We start from the raw sequence: 14,738 nt of genomic DNA, 5'->3' as shown, positions 1-14,738 counted from the left end.
TAATAACCATTATTTTTATATATAGTATACAATTCTCTAATTACGTCTATTTGTTTAATTTTTTATATGATATCGAATATTCATCGTAAATAGATGGTTTAAGATACCAAAAAAAAATTATTTACTTGGTGAATATAATATATCAAATATTACAAATACATTATTTAGTTAAATAAATAACCAAAAACCGAAAATTCAAATCCGCGCTGGCGCGCAGATCAGGGTCTAGTTATATTTTATAGGTGATATCATATAACTATGTTTTGACAGATTCTTACACTCTTTATAAAATTTGGCTAGGATCCTAATCAGAACTCTTTAAAACAAAAACAATAGAGCATTGAAAACAGATACTTGCATGCACGCATAGCAGCTACGCGTGAATACCGTGTTAAATTGTTAATGTGTATTGATTGTTAATTAAGTAGTTTGAAAATTAATTATTGTAAATCCTTGTTATGAACAAAACTTGTTTGTACACTATTGGCCAAAACTGAATATAAATATACATGCTTTCATTTGTTTAATTTATGTTCTTCTGATATGATTACTTCTATGACAAGATAACAGATTGGAGACTCATTCAATCATTTTATATTGATTATTACTAATTTACTACATATTGTAAAATTTACAAAAATGAATAATGCAATGTAATGTAATGGGAGAATAGTCAAATGATCAAAACATTTAACATACATAGACTTCCACCCAAATTATAATGAAATGTACTAGGAAACTATTACCCAATAGATCTATGACTCCAGTCTTAATATATGAATATTTTGTATGAGGAATTTAGCAGATAAGGAGTTAAATAACTGAAAAATAAAGAAATCTCTAAAGATAAAAATGTAGTGTGATAACCAAACATAACACAATATGGTATTTGTATAAAATAGTTTCAATAGATTTACTGCAATATGATCCATTATAATATATTTAAAATTACTAATTTATTTAAATTTACAATTATAATAAGATAATTAAAAATATAACAGATTTTGGTCGTGTATAGCACGGTAAGTAACACTAGTTTGTTTATATTTAGAAATTCCAATTGAGTAACAACCCTAATTAATTCAAGTATTGTCTATGCCATGTTATATTGACTTTAAATTTAATTATCATGATTTTATAAGTCATAAAGTAAAGATCGGATGTCAAGAAAAAGTGTTATACAAAATATTTAAATATAATATTTGCACTGTAACTGATAAAAAAATCCTATATATATTGATATGATCAGCACCTTGAAAATAAGGTACAAACCAAAATACTTGATCTAAAACTCAAATAAACATCACAAAAAGGCAAAATTAACACAACATTATCATCTCAAAATTTGTCATTATTATTTTAATTTTAAATCTGTAAATCAAATTAGAAAGAAACACAACTCACGCTTAGCGCGCGGTTCTGGACTAGTTTATGTTAATTACATATTAAGACTATTCTGTAATTTCTATCTTGCGGCTTGAAAATCAAATCCAAAAGAAAACAGAATCACATGTTTGAAATGTAACAAAATAGCATATCAGTTGGGAATATATATATGATTAATAAAAATCAAGTCATGGTCAATCTCATGTGTTATAGTACTAATACATATCATAAAATTAAGGATATATAATCACAACAATTTCATATAATTGCTTCAATCATTCTCCATAATAATATCATAATCTCCAATAACATCATTCCTCACGGTGCGCTCGCTTTTGTTTGCCTTACTGATTTCTACGGCACCACTCGACAATGGCTGCATGAAGAGTGTGGTTGGGCAAAAGGGTCATGTTTTCTAAGGGGGAATCAGTCACCGGCGAGCTACGGTAGTCCTCCATCCACTTCTCTATGGCTTTCCGGTCATAAGTGTATCCGTCAGCCGCAATACATGGATCCTTCATCACATCCTGCAAACATCATAACAACATTCTTCTCTAAACCAACCTGAGACTTCTTTATCAAGCAAACGGATGACGTGATGACCAAGTTATATTACCTTAAGTAATGGGCAGATGAAATGGCTTGGAGGTTGCTTCGGCGCAGAGGCAATCGTTTTTCTTGCTTTCTCAGCAACCTTCTTCAAGTTCTCTAAAACTGGAAGAATCTGCTTTTCCAGGTCTGGCCTGTCTTTAGCTCGGATCTCTGTGCAATGTAGAGCTAATGCAGCTAGTTTCCGGGTTTCTTCCATTGGCCAGCCACCTGCTTTTTTATCAAGAATCTGTATCAGCTCGTCGTCATCATTGTTCTCCATGGCTATTTCTACTGTATAGGTCAGTGCTATAGCCGGCTGAGCGGTGAGAAGCTGGAGAATGATCATTCCCAACGCATAGACGTCTGACTTCGGAGATAACATCCCGGTTCGTTGGTATTCAGGATCGATGTAACATAATGTTCCCACGGGGCTCGTCTGTTTGTACATTGTGAACTTGGTTGATAAGAGGTCGGTTTGGATCATTGTGGAGAGACCAACATCTCCTACTTTGCTTACGAAGTTGCGATCAAGAAGGATGTTGGCTGGTTTAAGATCACGGTGGATGATTGGTGTCGGTTTTGACTTGTGGAGGAAAACTAGCGCTGATGCAACTTCCCAAGCGATTCTGAAACGTACAAACCACGGGAGTGGCTGGCTGTTGTTGACTTGGAAGATTCTATCTTCCAAGCTACCGTTCTCCATGTACTCGTAGACTAGAGTTCCACTCTCAGGGCATGCTCCTAAGAGGAGAACCAAGTGTGGATGCCTGATTTTGCTCAAGATCTCCAGCTAAGAGAGAATATGAAAATGTCAGTTATTTTTCTCTTTAAAGTAGGGAGAAAACGTTAGGAATGCATACGTTGGGGTGGGCACCGGATTTTTCGGATCGAAATGAATAACAAATCGAATCAAATTTAACGAATAAAATGCGCAGCCTTATATATATGTACCTCTTGATCGAATTGCTTAGATAGATTACTTTCAGGGGAATGCAAAACTTTGACAGCGGCGACTGTATGATGAAGACTGCATTTGTAAACAGCGCCATAAGCTCCTTCTCCGATCTTAAGCTCTTGAGAGAATGATGAAGTTGCGGTACTGATTTCTTCCCAAGTGAACTCTTGGTATTGCACTTTAGGAGCCACCTTAGGAGCCACAAGGGAGCTTTCTACAAGCTTCTCCTTCTCTTTGGCTTCGCGGGCTACTTTCATCTCAGCTTCTCTTCTCTGTGCAGTCTCTTTCTCTTCCATTCTCTTCTTCTGTGTTTCCTTTTCTGCTAACCCCTTTGTTCCTTGATCTTTTAGTGTTAGGTCTTCCAACTTTAGCTCATTGAGCTGAAACCATAGAAGAAAGATTTTATTTAGACACACAAACCCATTTCTTCTTTGAAGCTTCAGGAAATACACTAGAGGTGGACCTTTCTAGAAGCATCCAAGGTCTCTACTTGAGCCACTGCATACATTTCCTGAGCTTGTCTAAGTTCATCTCTCAACTTTGTAATTTCTTGGAGTGTGTCCTGATATCAATGAAAACTCACGTCTCATTTCAAATGCTGTCCATAATTTCACAAGAAGAGGTTTTTTTTTTGAAACACCACAAGAAGAGGTTCAAATATGGAAAGTTAAACCTACCTGGTCGTCTGTGAAGTAATCTTCACCTGGATCAGTAACATTTTGATATTCAGGGTTGCTAGATATATGACTGTTTCCGTCTTTTCTGTCATCGAAAGTATAGGATGTTTCTATCTTGCTTACTTCCTCTGGAGCATCCGAACACACACTTCTTGTTTCATCAGAGTCGGTTTCCACACGACCAGAAACCCCTCTTACTATTGTCGGGAGATGTTGCAATCTCTTATTGGACAGACCAAGAGACTTGGATTTGAGTGCATTTGTTGACGACATTGCATCTACCCAAAAATAAAATAAAAAATGAAAATCGAATACAATATTTCCAATCATGCATACATGAGTCTCTCTGCTTAAAAAGCTCCGAACCTGAGATAGTCCCTGAACCTGAAGAACAGCTGGAGCTTCTCTCACTACCAGTATCTCTTAAAATTTCATTTCTCTCTGTGTCTGAAGCTGAAGGTAATTTCTCTTTCGAAAGAATATACACTCCTTTTGAGACAACATAGACTGTGCATAGGTTTGACACATAGTTTGATATTTTCTCGGTAATATCATTATTCCTGTAATTTGTCTCATCACATATATCATGGAGAAAACGCTATGGAATAATCATAACATTAAACCAGAAAAGGATAAGACTTACCCGTACAAGCCAACATTACATGAGCGTCCAATAACAAGCCTGCTGATCGAACGCTGATTAACCTCTCTGGTTATTGCCACTGCAACACTATTTGATTCTAGCACTAAAAGTTCCACTACAACCTTTTGGTTAACAAGATTCAAAACGTGTGAGTTTCATACACATTTAGCTATAAGATATCTGATAAAGAAAAAAAAAACCTTTTTACGCTCGCACATCTTCTTGTAAGGTTTCAGAAGTGTTTCTTTAGTCTCCTCCATAAATTGTCGTCTATAAGTAGCCGCCACGTCCTCTGGTGCCTCAGAGATAGAGACTATGTTTCCGGCTTAGTAAGGAAACAGAAACCAGTTTTCAGGATCTTTAATTAGTCACATAAAGTCTCAGGTAGAGAAGAAAATATGTAGAACTTACAAGGTGTAGGTATAGAAGTGAGCTTTGGATGGATGTGAATCAGCTTGAAAACAATATTTTTCTCGGAAGCAAACTTCTTGAGCGCCCATTTAAGTACATTCTTGCTTTTGGTACTACCACTAATAGCTACCGCAATGGTCAACGATTGAGAAGGAGGCGCATGATTAGAGCCGGTACTCACAGGAAGCGCCGGTTTGGGTTCCAGATACGAATTTTTGAAAAAGAAGTCCATTTATTTCTGAATAGATAGCCTTTTCAAAAGCTGCTTGGAGCCTCTAAAATGTCAGGGTCGGCTCTGCAGAAGAAGTTCTGCAACGGTTCAAGTCGTGGCTTATTTTTGTCTCAAAGCCATTTGGGACATAAGTCAGGACAACTTCACAACTGAAATCAAATCAAGATCCGTTTTGGTTTGGGAAGTAACCGAGGAACATTAGAGAGAAATTGTTATCACATTGGTCAATAAGGAATGCAAAGCTTTTGATAGAGAGAGTGCATAGATCAAGAAGATGATTTGATATTACTCATGATTAAATCTCTCAAAATTTCAATCTGGACAAGTTATTATGAATACTGATCAAAAATTCCAAAGTCAAATTAGATGGACAGCTAGACAATGCAGAAGGTGAGGAGATACTTGCAAAACTATGAAAATGAATCATTTTCAGAACTAGAAATGTATGATCTGAGTAGAGCACATAAGTTTTGAACTTTACCAGAAACCCATCAAGTCAAGCATGATCAATTATAATCTCTAATAAACCAGAAAAAAAAAATCAAAACTTTGACCAACCTGATGATGGATAGAAGATGTCAAGAAACTCAAACCTAAAGAGAAGAAGTTGGGGCAGACTCTCTCAATTTGACATCTTGAAGTTGAATGAGGGATGTAATCTTGTATAAGCCATGCACGTTCGTGCTCCTAATTTCACACAAAATCAAGTCCTTTGAATAAACCACATCATCTTATAACGCTTCTTAAATTATTTTTGTTATTTACTGTTGTTTGAGAATAAAGTAAACAAAGAGATATCTATTCAATTCAAATGGAAATTACAACTTTTTTTTATGTGTGATTTTTTTAAATAGACGTTCTCTAGAAAATCATATTTCATTTATCTCTAATTAGCATTTTGGCATCATTAAGATATCACATCTTATATAATCCACACATATGATAATTCCACCAATAAAATTGTTTTAATTTTACTTTTAACTATAAAAAATCTGTTGACAAAAAATCTAACAAAATATCACTAAAAGTTCTAAATATTTTTTATAAAAAAAACATGAATTTCGTAATTAGTAATATAATAATATTACAAATTAATGACAATTAAGATTTTGTTATAAAAATTATTTTAATGCTATTTTCATAAACTTTTTAATTATATATAGTTTATATTATATTAAAATAGAAATACTATATGATTAAAATATAAATTATATAAAATTGATAAATTAACTTATTTTATTTTTAAAAATATTTCATTTTAAAATATCATTCACCATTAAAACGGGTAAAATTCGTAAACTATGTAAATAATTCTTAATTATTTAAACATAACATCATATTTACTTATAAAATCCTGCTATAAACTAAAACTGTAGATGCTCAAAATATATTTTTAAAGAAACAACAAAGAAATATAAATGATCATGAACTATGTTCTATAGTATAACTAAATAAATTTTAAAAATATTTTTATATGCAAACTGTAGAAATTAAAATATTATTTTGAAAGGAGTTTATCTATTTGATTATTTCAGATTATGAATTTATTGTACCAAACTTTAAATTATATTAGTATGTAATAAGAATTAATAAAAAAGAAAATGTATAAAAAAAAATTTATATTAATAATGTCAAATAAAAAAACCTAAATAATAAGATTATAGAATTACATTATATATAACATTGAAATGTAAACTATGTATTATGTAGATGACCGTAAAAGCTGGGGCGAGCTTGGTCACATTTAATAAAATGTTAAAAACGTGCCCAATTAGAACTCCGTCCGTTTACAATTATGAACTTTGTGGCCTGCCTCAATATTCATAATCTTTCATTCAATTTCTCAGTAAACATTTATATTCTCAGTGACAGTAATCTATAGAACTTTGAACAAATAAACTACAAATTTACCGTATATGGTTAAATGATGTTAAAAATTTATTGGAGACAAGTGATACACATAAAAATGCTCATGCTCATATGCTAAACTCAGAATTCAAAAATCGGAGCTAGCTACTCCTGAGACCACGTTGAAAGTTCCGGTATCCGGGGCAACGAGGAGAATCTCACGGTCATGCGGTTCTCGTTAAAGGTTGAGAACGGTTACCGATTCTCAGAAATTTCAAAAATCGGACTAGCGGAATGTGCCGGATTTAATGGCTGGACGAAGCTAGAATGTAATGGATTGATTTGGGTTGTTTTGTTCAAATCGAGTTTGTAACCAGATTTAATTTTCTGAATTTTTGGGTAGAAACAATATATTTATATTAAAGAAAATTAAAAGGGAAAGGTTGATGAAACTTAAAAAAAAAACTTAAATTGACAAAATATTAAATAATTCTACATTGTATTCATGAAGAGAAATCATATTATATATAAGAGAAATTCTTTAGGATAGTTTTTTTAAGTTTTTGTCACAAAATAGTCTTCAAAGAGGAAAATGACCAAAATAAGTTTTATTAAATGGTAGAAATATACCCTAGGGTTAACTAATATAGACTTAGGATTTAAAGTTATAGGGTGGGGTTTTGAAGATATGTTTCAAATTAAAATTTTCAAAATAAAAAAAAGAATATTTTGTATCATTTTTTTTATTGAAAACTATTTTTGTGACAAAAACTTAAAAATAAATATTTGAGAGAATTGTCGTGTATATAACGAAGAATACATAATACATTTTCAAAGTTTTGGATACGCTATAATGTATCGGAAATAATCTATCCAATCACGAATGCATGCTATGCTGAATTGGATTCAGACTCAGGTAAATTAAACGAGTCCATCTTTTTGACCAACTTTTTAAAAAAATTTGAGAGTTGATTTGAGTTTTGAATTTATAGAACTAAATATATTACCAAGCGATAAAAAGGCCCGTTGCTGTGTGTTTTGTATATTTTACACAACAAATTATTAATTTTCAATAATATTAAACAAAACAAAGACAATTAATTACGGTCCTCAGTTCGTGCAAAGTCTTCGACCGTGTGCCCAACCTTCTCGAACTTCCCTTTCTCATTACTCTCCCTGAACCTCAAATAATCCCCACATTTAAATGACCGAAATACCCTCCCACGTTCACCACCTCCAACAACTTCGTCAGGGGCAAACACGACTTTCTGATCCTCAAAACACCAGAAGAAAGCGAGGGAGAATCTGTTTTCCACGAAACTATGCCGTTTCAACACAACCCTGTGTTGGGACGATCTCAGCCGTCCGTTGGTCCAAGCGTGTAATAAATCTCCGACGTTGACGACTAAAGCCTCGTCTTTAGGGTTAATATCCATGAGACCAATCCCGTCTCTGGTTCTGACTTGAAGACCTCCAATGTCGTCTTGATCAACGATAGTGATGCAGCTCATGTCAGTGTGCATTCCCAGCCCTTCTAACAAGTCAACATCGTCTTCTTGATGATCTTGTTCTAAAGGGATTGTGTAGTTGTTGATCCTGAAGTAGCCGTGGCAGTTTCCAAACTCAGACTTGTAATATTTGTGATGAAGATCCTCTCCGAAGCTAGAGAGTATGGCTTTCATTATTTTCTCGCATAGTTCCGTCATCTTTTCTCCATATTCTTTCATCAACTCGCTTTTAAAAATATAAAATAATTATAACAAAAAAGATTAGGAAATGCAAATCATATTAAACACAACTTTGGTTTTGTTGTCGAGATCTAATGAAGTTTTAACTTTGTGATAGATCAAAGCATCACAACATCCAACTTTCACCTCCTTTTGTATTTTATGTACAAGTATTATACAAAGACAAAAGGAATATATTAGTGCTTGCATTAAATGCTTAATTAAAGAGAATTCAAATATGCAATGCGCACTTATCAAATAAAGAGTAACCAATACATTTGGAATCAGATTTGTCTTTTGTTTGACAATCTTATTATCACGAAATCGTTCTACTATTTATTAATTGATGCAATTCAGCACCAACAACGAATTGACATAATGGTTAAAACTCTTAAATTGCTAAATAAGGATTTTCGAGATTACATGTTCAAATTCTGTTGGAATATATTTACTTTTAATTTAATTTCGTAGTTTGGGCACTGCCCTAACCGGATGTTTGCCTACTAAATTACAATTTCCTAGTCATTGAAAAAAAAAATACTGTGGTGCATTTCGTTCAATGATATTCGTGAATTGATGTTTTGATGAAAAACAAACTGCATGAACAAAAAACAAACAAACAAACTGCATGAACATCTCTAGTATACACTAAGCTACAAAATGTAAACTCATTAACATAAACTCTAAAAACTACAATCTGCCCGTTGGCCACTTCTTAAAAATGATACTCTCTCCATATCATTTTAAGAGAAATTTTTTGTTTTATTTTAAATGATGTTTTCAAGTTTGTATGTAAAAAGTAAATGCAATTTTATGTTTTTGACTATTTGTATACTGCAGTATAATTTTTTATTGGTTGAATCATTTGTATTTTAATGTTGTTTTTATACAAACGAGAAAGATTGAATAAAATTTTGTAATTCCTTAATCCGTGTGCAAAAACCTTAAAACCCACTTATTTTGATACAGAGGGAGTACTAAAATATGAACAAAACAAAAGGTAGATTGCATGTAAATTGGTTGAGAAGGCAGCTTAATCATGGTTTCTACAATTTTCAAAATATTGAAAGACTTTTTAATTCAACTCATTAAATGCCATCGTTTTAAGGGTTGTCAAAGAAAATGTCAACAAGCATCTGCAGGTTTTATATATACACATGTAATATATGTAATGTATATATATACATACCTGAACTCCTCATCGGTAGGTTGGTCGGAAAAAGCATCGATGGAAGACTTGGCCGAAGCATAGAAATCGGGACCGGAGACACGGAGGCTCTCGAAGAAAGGAGATGCAATGAAACGAGGAGTATAATTAGATGCTCCCATCTTAATCTTATCCTCGTCTCTGAGCCCGAAAATTCCACCGGAGAATCGTCGGAGTTTCTGGTACATATCGCCGGAGATGCCATGGCTTGTCACGTAGAAGAAACCCCACTCCTTACAAGCATCTTGTAGCGACGTCAGCGATGACTCGTTTAGAGGCTTTGAGATGTCAAACACCGGAAGTTCCACAGACATCAGTTACCTGAAATAATGATTATGATTGATGTTTGGTAATGAATGTTTTTATATTTGTTGCATCTTTATGTTGTGATACAACTTAGTTTCGTAACTTTTGTTTAGTGATTCAAATAGGTTTTTATTTGCGTTTATATATATATATGTGTGTAGAGGTAGCTGATTGATTAGAAGATATATTTTTCTCTATAAGTTTATAATATTTTTTCCCCTATACAATTCTTATATATTTTGGTTGAACTCTTACATATAAATCTAGTATTTATTTCGTGTAATAGTCAGAAACTCTGGATGCTAATTAATCTTTGTCGTCATTGCAATAATTTAAACCAACTAACGTCTTTTTGTTCTAACTATTTCTACATTTTAAGATGTTTGGTCCTAAAGAGGATTGCGAATGGTGAGATTCTTATTCGACCATTTTAGTGGGTTATTTATCGCTAAATTTAGGGGAATAAACATTACAATTTTGAAAATAGTTACACCACTGCTTGCGTGAGAAAATAAGAATCCATCACCACCGTAGAACATGTAGGTGTTAGGTTAGATTTTCAACCCTAATTAAAACGATCACATTACAAAAATGTTAGAGGAAAACCAAAACTGTAGATGTCTTGGGAGTTATTACCATAAAACATAAATAATGAATGCTCTTTTACTGCGGATGAATTTTGTAATCAAATTGATTTAATGATGAATATTTTTATAATAGCATAGATTTATATTTCGAAAATGGAGTATTTATGCACATAAAATCTAAACCTAGATTATTATCTGTCTTTTAATTCATAAACTGAACAACAAAAATAAATAGCTGTGTTCATTCGTTACAAAAATAAAGCAAAAGAGTGGTGGCCTAGCACCTAAATGACATATTATTAGTTTTCAGAACACTAACATTGTTTTTTAACATAACAAAAATATTAATCATACTTTCTTGTGTATATCATCATTGTTAAGTAAGATGTAGTTATTATAGTATATGATACCAAGTCTTAAAGCAATGAAAACTTTGTTTATTTGTCCCCTTGACATACAACGCATTTTTAAATTGTCACAAACTCAGCCGAAATAAAATGGTTAAGGCAAAGACTACAGTTGTCTTCCCGTTGAAAACTGGATTTAATGAGAACATGAACATAATTTGAATTATAAAAATGAGTTTTTATATAGTTCTAACAGTTATTAAATAAGAAGGTCAAACACTTACAGCTAGCTGGTCTGCTACGTTCCGGCTCTACGGAAGTCTGGAACTCTTCATCCTCGAGAATCTTAAACAAATTATTTTCTCTAATTTCTTATGAGGTTGCCGACTTAATTTTTGTTCTTTTATATTGTAAACTATTCCTCTTGTGAGTTTTCATCACACCGGAAGATTTTGGGTTAATAGAGGAGAAAAATATACTAGATTTAAAAAAAAATATTTACAGTGAAATGTATGAAAACTAATTTCATGGAGTGACTCAACTCAGCTCTTTTTATGAGTTTAAACTGGGGGTGCAAATGGGCACAGCTAGAGAAATCAATAGAATATATATAATTAAATGATAAACAGTTTAAATGAAACAATGAAGTTGAGGAATATAACAAATATCTTCACCATCTCCATATAACTATTAGAAGAGCACTTTTAATAACTTATTTTAAGTGGAGCTGGTTTCCAAACTTTTCATCACAGATGGTGAAAAGCTAGAGTAAAACATTAATGTTCCATCCATTTTTATTTCTCTAATTGTATTATAATTTCCAATCTACAGTTTTTTTTTTGAACTGATCAATCTACAGTTTCTTTTATTTAATCACATCGGACGATTATAATCTAGTATATGTTTCTCCTTTATTAACCCATAATCGTCCGATGTGATTACAGAAATAAAAGAACTATATTTTACACTCACTTAAATTATTCAACTACTCACTCCGTTCCTAAAAGATTTATATTCTACATTCAAAATTTTTTCTAAATAAAAGTTCAGCTATATTTATCTTGATTATTTTTTACATTAAAATTTTTAAGATTGAACCTATGATAGAAAAAGAAAAAATGAATTATTCTTTTATATTTTTAATTAACTAGGAAAAGTTTGAATTAAGTACTAATCATTCCTTATCTCAAAACCATGCTAATACAAATGATGCGACGTAAAACATTCTTTTTCATCAGTGTTCGAACTGAGAGCACTAACTCCTACGCTTAAACATTAATACTTAATACACTGGTGATATTTAAAACAAATTTTGTCCAATGCCTTTGTATTAATACTAATAGTAACCAAAACCGGTGATCATATGAAATAAATTCAAACAGTCCAGCAATTAACATAATATATATATTATTTTCATTTATCATTTCAAATTTCTTAGTCTCTCCAATATTAGATGTAATTTAACAATTGAAAATAATTATATTTAATTTGCGAATTAAATTTTAGATATTTTAAAGATAATTTGATGATTTTATAAATTTCTTTAGTTATTTGTTTAAGATTAGCTAGCAAAGTTACTTATTTGGATTACGATTTAAGTGAGTACATTTACAATTAAAATATAATTTTATACAATAAATGAATTAGGATTTTTTTGTTGTGGTTAATCAACGAGAGACAGACCACAAAAGGAAAATCAACAAGCGACATGTAAGAGAATCTCCAAAAAGATTTTATTTTGGAGTTTACAAAACTTTATATTTGAAGTTTCAATATGTTTTTTTTTTCCAAAAACAAAACTTTAAATTTAATTTCAAAAGATATTTGTATTTTACACTATGGTTCTTATATTATTGTCACAATTAATACAAATTCATAAAAAAATATAAAATAACTAGCACATATATAAAAATATTATCATCATATTAATTAATAAAATTTACAGTAAAATAGAAAATTATAAATAGAAATAAAAAATTAAATACTAAACTATAAGAAAAATACCACATTTTTCTATAAAATTATTTCCGCAATGCTCTATCTTAGGTTACACAAAATTTGTTTAGATAATTTTTTGAGATTTTGGAGGTTCCGGAGAAAATTTACTAGACTATTATTGTTGTTGTAATATTTAAATTTGTGTAATAATTATATTTTGCTGTATCTTTTAAAAAAAAATTATTAAGTTTTTTTTGTAATATTCTTGTTGTCTAATTCTAGTTTTAAAATATTTAAAATATTATTTTAAATTTTTTATTTAATTTTATGTATAAAATTTTGAATTTGGTTTTGCTGTCTAATTCTAGTTTTAAAATATTATAAATCTTAAAAATTTTTATTTAATTTTATGTGTAAAATTTTGAATTTGTTTTTGTTTTATAATTCTAGTTTTAAAATATTATAAATATTATTGTAAATTTTTATTTAATTTTATGTGTAAAATTTGAATTTATAAAAATTAATTTGATATATTTATGATATAAAAAAGTTTTAAGCATTAAAATGGTAAATGAGAAAATACTAAAAAATCATGAATGTGATGTGTAATTAATTCTAAGGACCAAAATACAAATAAAAATATGAAATTTTAAATTTGGAATTTTGAATAGTGAAATTTTATATTTGAAGTTTTGAAGTTCATTTTTGGAGAGTAAAAAGCTCTATATTTGAAATTGTAGAGTTTATTTGGAGATGCTCTAAGTACGAGTATTGGTAGGAGTATGGATGGATATTTGAGTGGTGTAACTAAGAGAACAAGAGATCCCCTAACTCGAGTGCAGATCGGCTGGAGATCTGTTGACTAGGCCTTTTTACTTGAGACAATATAAAGTGACATGAAAAAGATGCAAAAGTTAATCTGTGCAGAGCACATAATCTCTTTTAATAAATAAGAAAATCCAAAAAGGAATCAAATTCAGAGAAAAAGTAAGAAAAATAGTTAAACAACAAAAATAAAGGAAAATTACTTTTATAAATGTACCTGAAGATTTCTAAACACAATTCAACAAAAAAAAAGATACATATAATCTATTGACAAATCTCTTAACTAAATCACCACATATTCCCAAACCGCCACTATTTTTGTTCTCCATATCAGTTTAAACCTTTTTAACATTAGTTTAGAAAATATGACCATTATATAATATCAAAAGTAACTCTAATGCAATTTAGGCTAAACAAATGTGGATGCAACTCAAAAATAATGTGTGAACATAAGTCAGGGGCTGATGCTGCCGTGATAGCCAACTTTTGTAACCCTTTTCGTCAAATTTTTTTGGGCACGAGTGATTGACTATCGGACTGAAACTACATAACTATGGCATATAAATATATATATAATTTTTTTCTCTCAAATTGATTTTTGTACAATATGATATGCTTTATAATTTACCACTTGAAACAGAAAATTACAAGTGGATAATAAATTAAAATACACCACAAAATTTAGGAGTGGCAATTAGGCAAACAATATATACAATTAATTGTTTCGTTTGTTGACAAAACATTGCTTTTTAATGGGAATTTTCATTCTATGTATATTGAATTAATTAGCCCTTGTGTTTATTTATTTATCACTGGTTTTAGTACTTGCTATTTTAATTCTTACATATAAAAATGTAAATAGAACAAAAATAAATAAATAATTGTTGTGATTTATTTATTTTTGGCTAACTACATAGCTATAACTATGCAATATCACACACTATAATGTATATTGAATCGTGGAAGTCCAAATTACTCAACTACTGCTTTACCATAATGCATGAGCATAACCGTACTTTATTTTAGGTTCAAGTATAAGTATGTGTTTTAGATTGATA

General features: G+C 30.8%; 2 protein-coding genes across 2 annotated transcripts; both read right to left on the bottom strand.

Annotated features, from left to right (window-relative positions):
- Positions 1–254: 254 nt before the first annotated feature.
- LOC125581909 (putative U-box domain-containing protein 53) lies at positions 255–6,709 on the bottom strand. Its single transcript, XM_048748111.1, has 9 exons — positions 4,664–6,709; positions 4,453–4,577; positions 4,267–4,374; positions 3,976–4,180; positions 3,610–3,887; positions 3,396–3,494; positions 2,929–3,312; positions 2,003–2,767; positions 255–1,913 (listed from the first exon to the last, which is right to left on the bottom strand). Exons 1-9 carry the CDS (start codon positions 4,893–4,895, stop codon positions 1,731–1,733), a joined length of 2,379 nt encoding a protein of 792 aa, XP_048604068.1. The 5' UTR covers positions 4,896–6,709; the 3' UTR covers positions 255–1,730.
- Positions 6,710–7,715: 1,006 nt separating this feature from the next.
- LOC125581908 (gibberellin 20-oxidase-like protein) lies at positions 7,716–12,694 on the bottom strand. The gene is made up of 2 exons (XM_048748109.1): positions 9,660–12,694; positions 7,716–8,477 (listed from the first exon to the last, which is right to left on the bottom strand). Exons 1-2 carry the CDS (start codon positions 9,989–9,991, stop codon positions 7,841–7,843), a joined length of 969 nt encoding a protein of 322 aa, XP_048604066.1. The 5' UTR covers positions 9,992–12,694; the 3' UTR covers positions 7,716–7,840.
- Positions 12,695–14,738: the final 2,044 nt, after the last annotated feature.

This window comes from Brassica napus, chromosome C2 (genome assembly GCF_020379485.1).
Source record: "Brassica napus cultivar Da-Ae chromosome C2, Da-Ae, whole genome shotgun sequence".
NCBI lineage: Eukaryota > Viridiplantae > Streptophyta > Magnoliopsida > Brassicales > Brassicaceae > Brassica > Brassica napus.
Note: the sequence above shows the minus strand (reverse complement) of the source record. Positions and strands in the feature narration are given on the sequence as shown.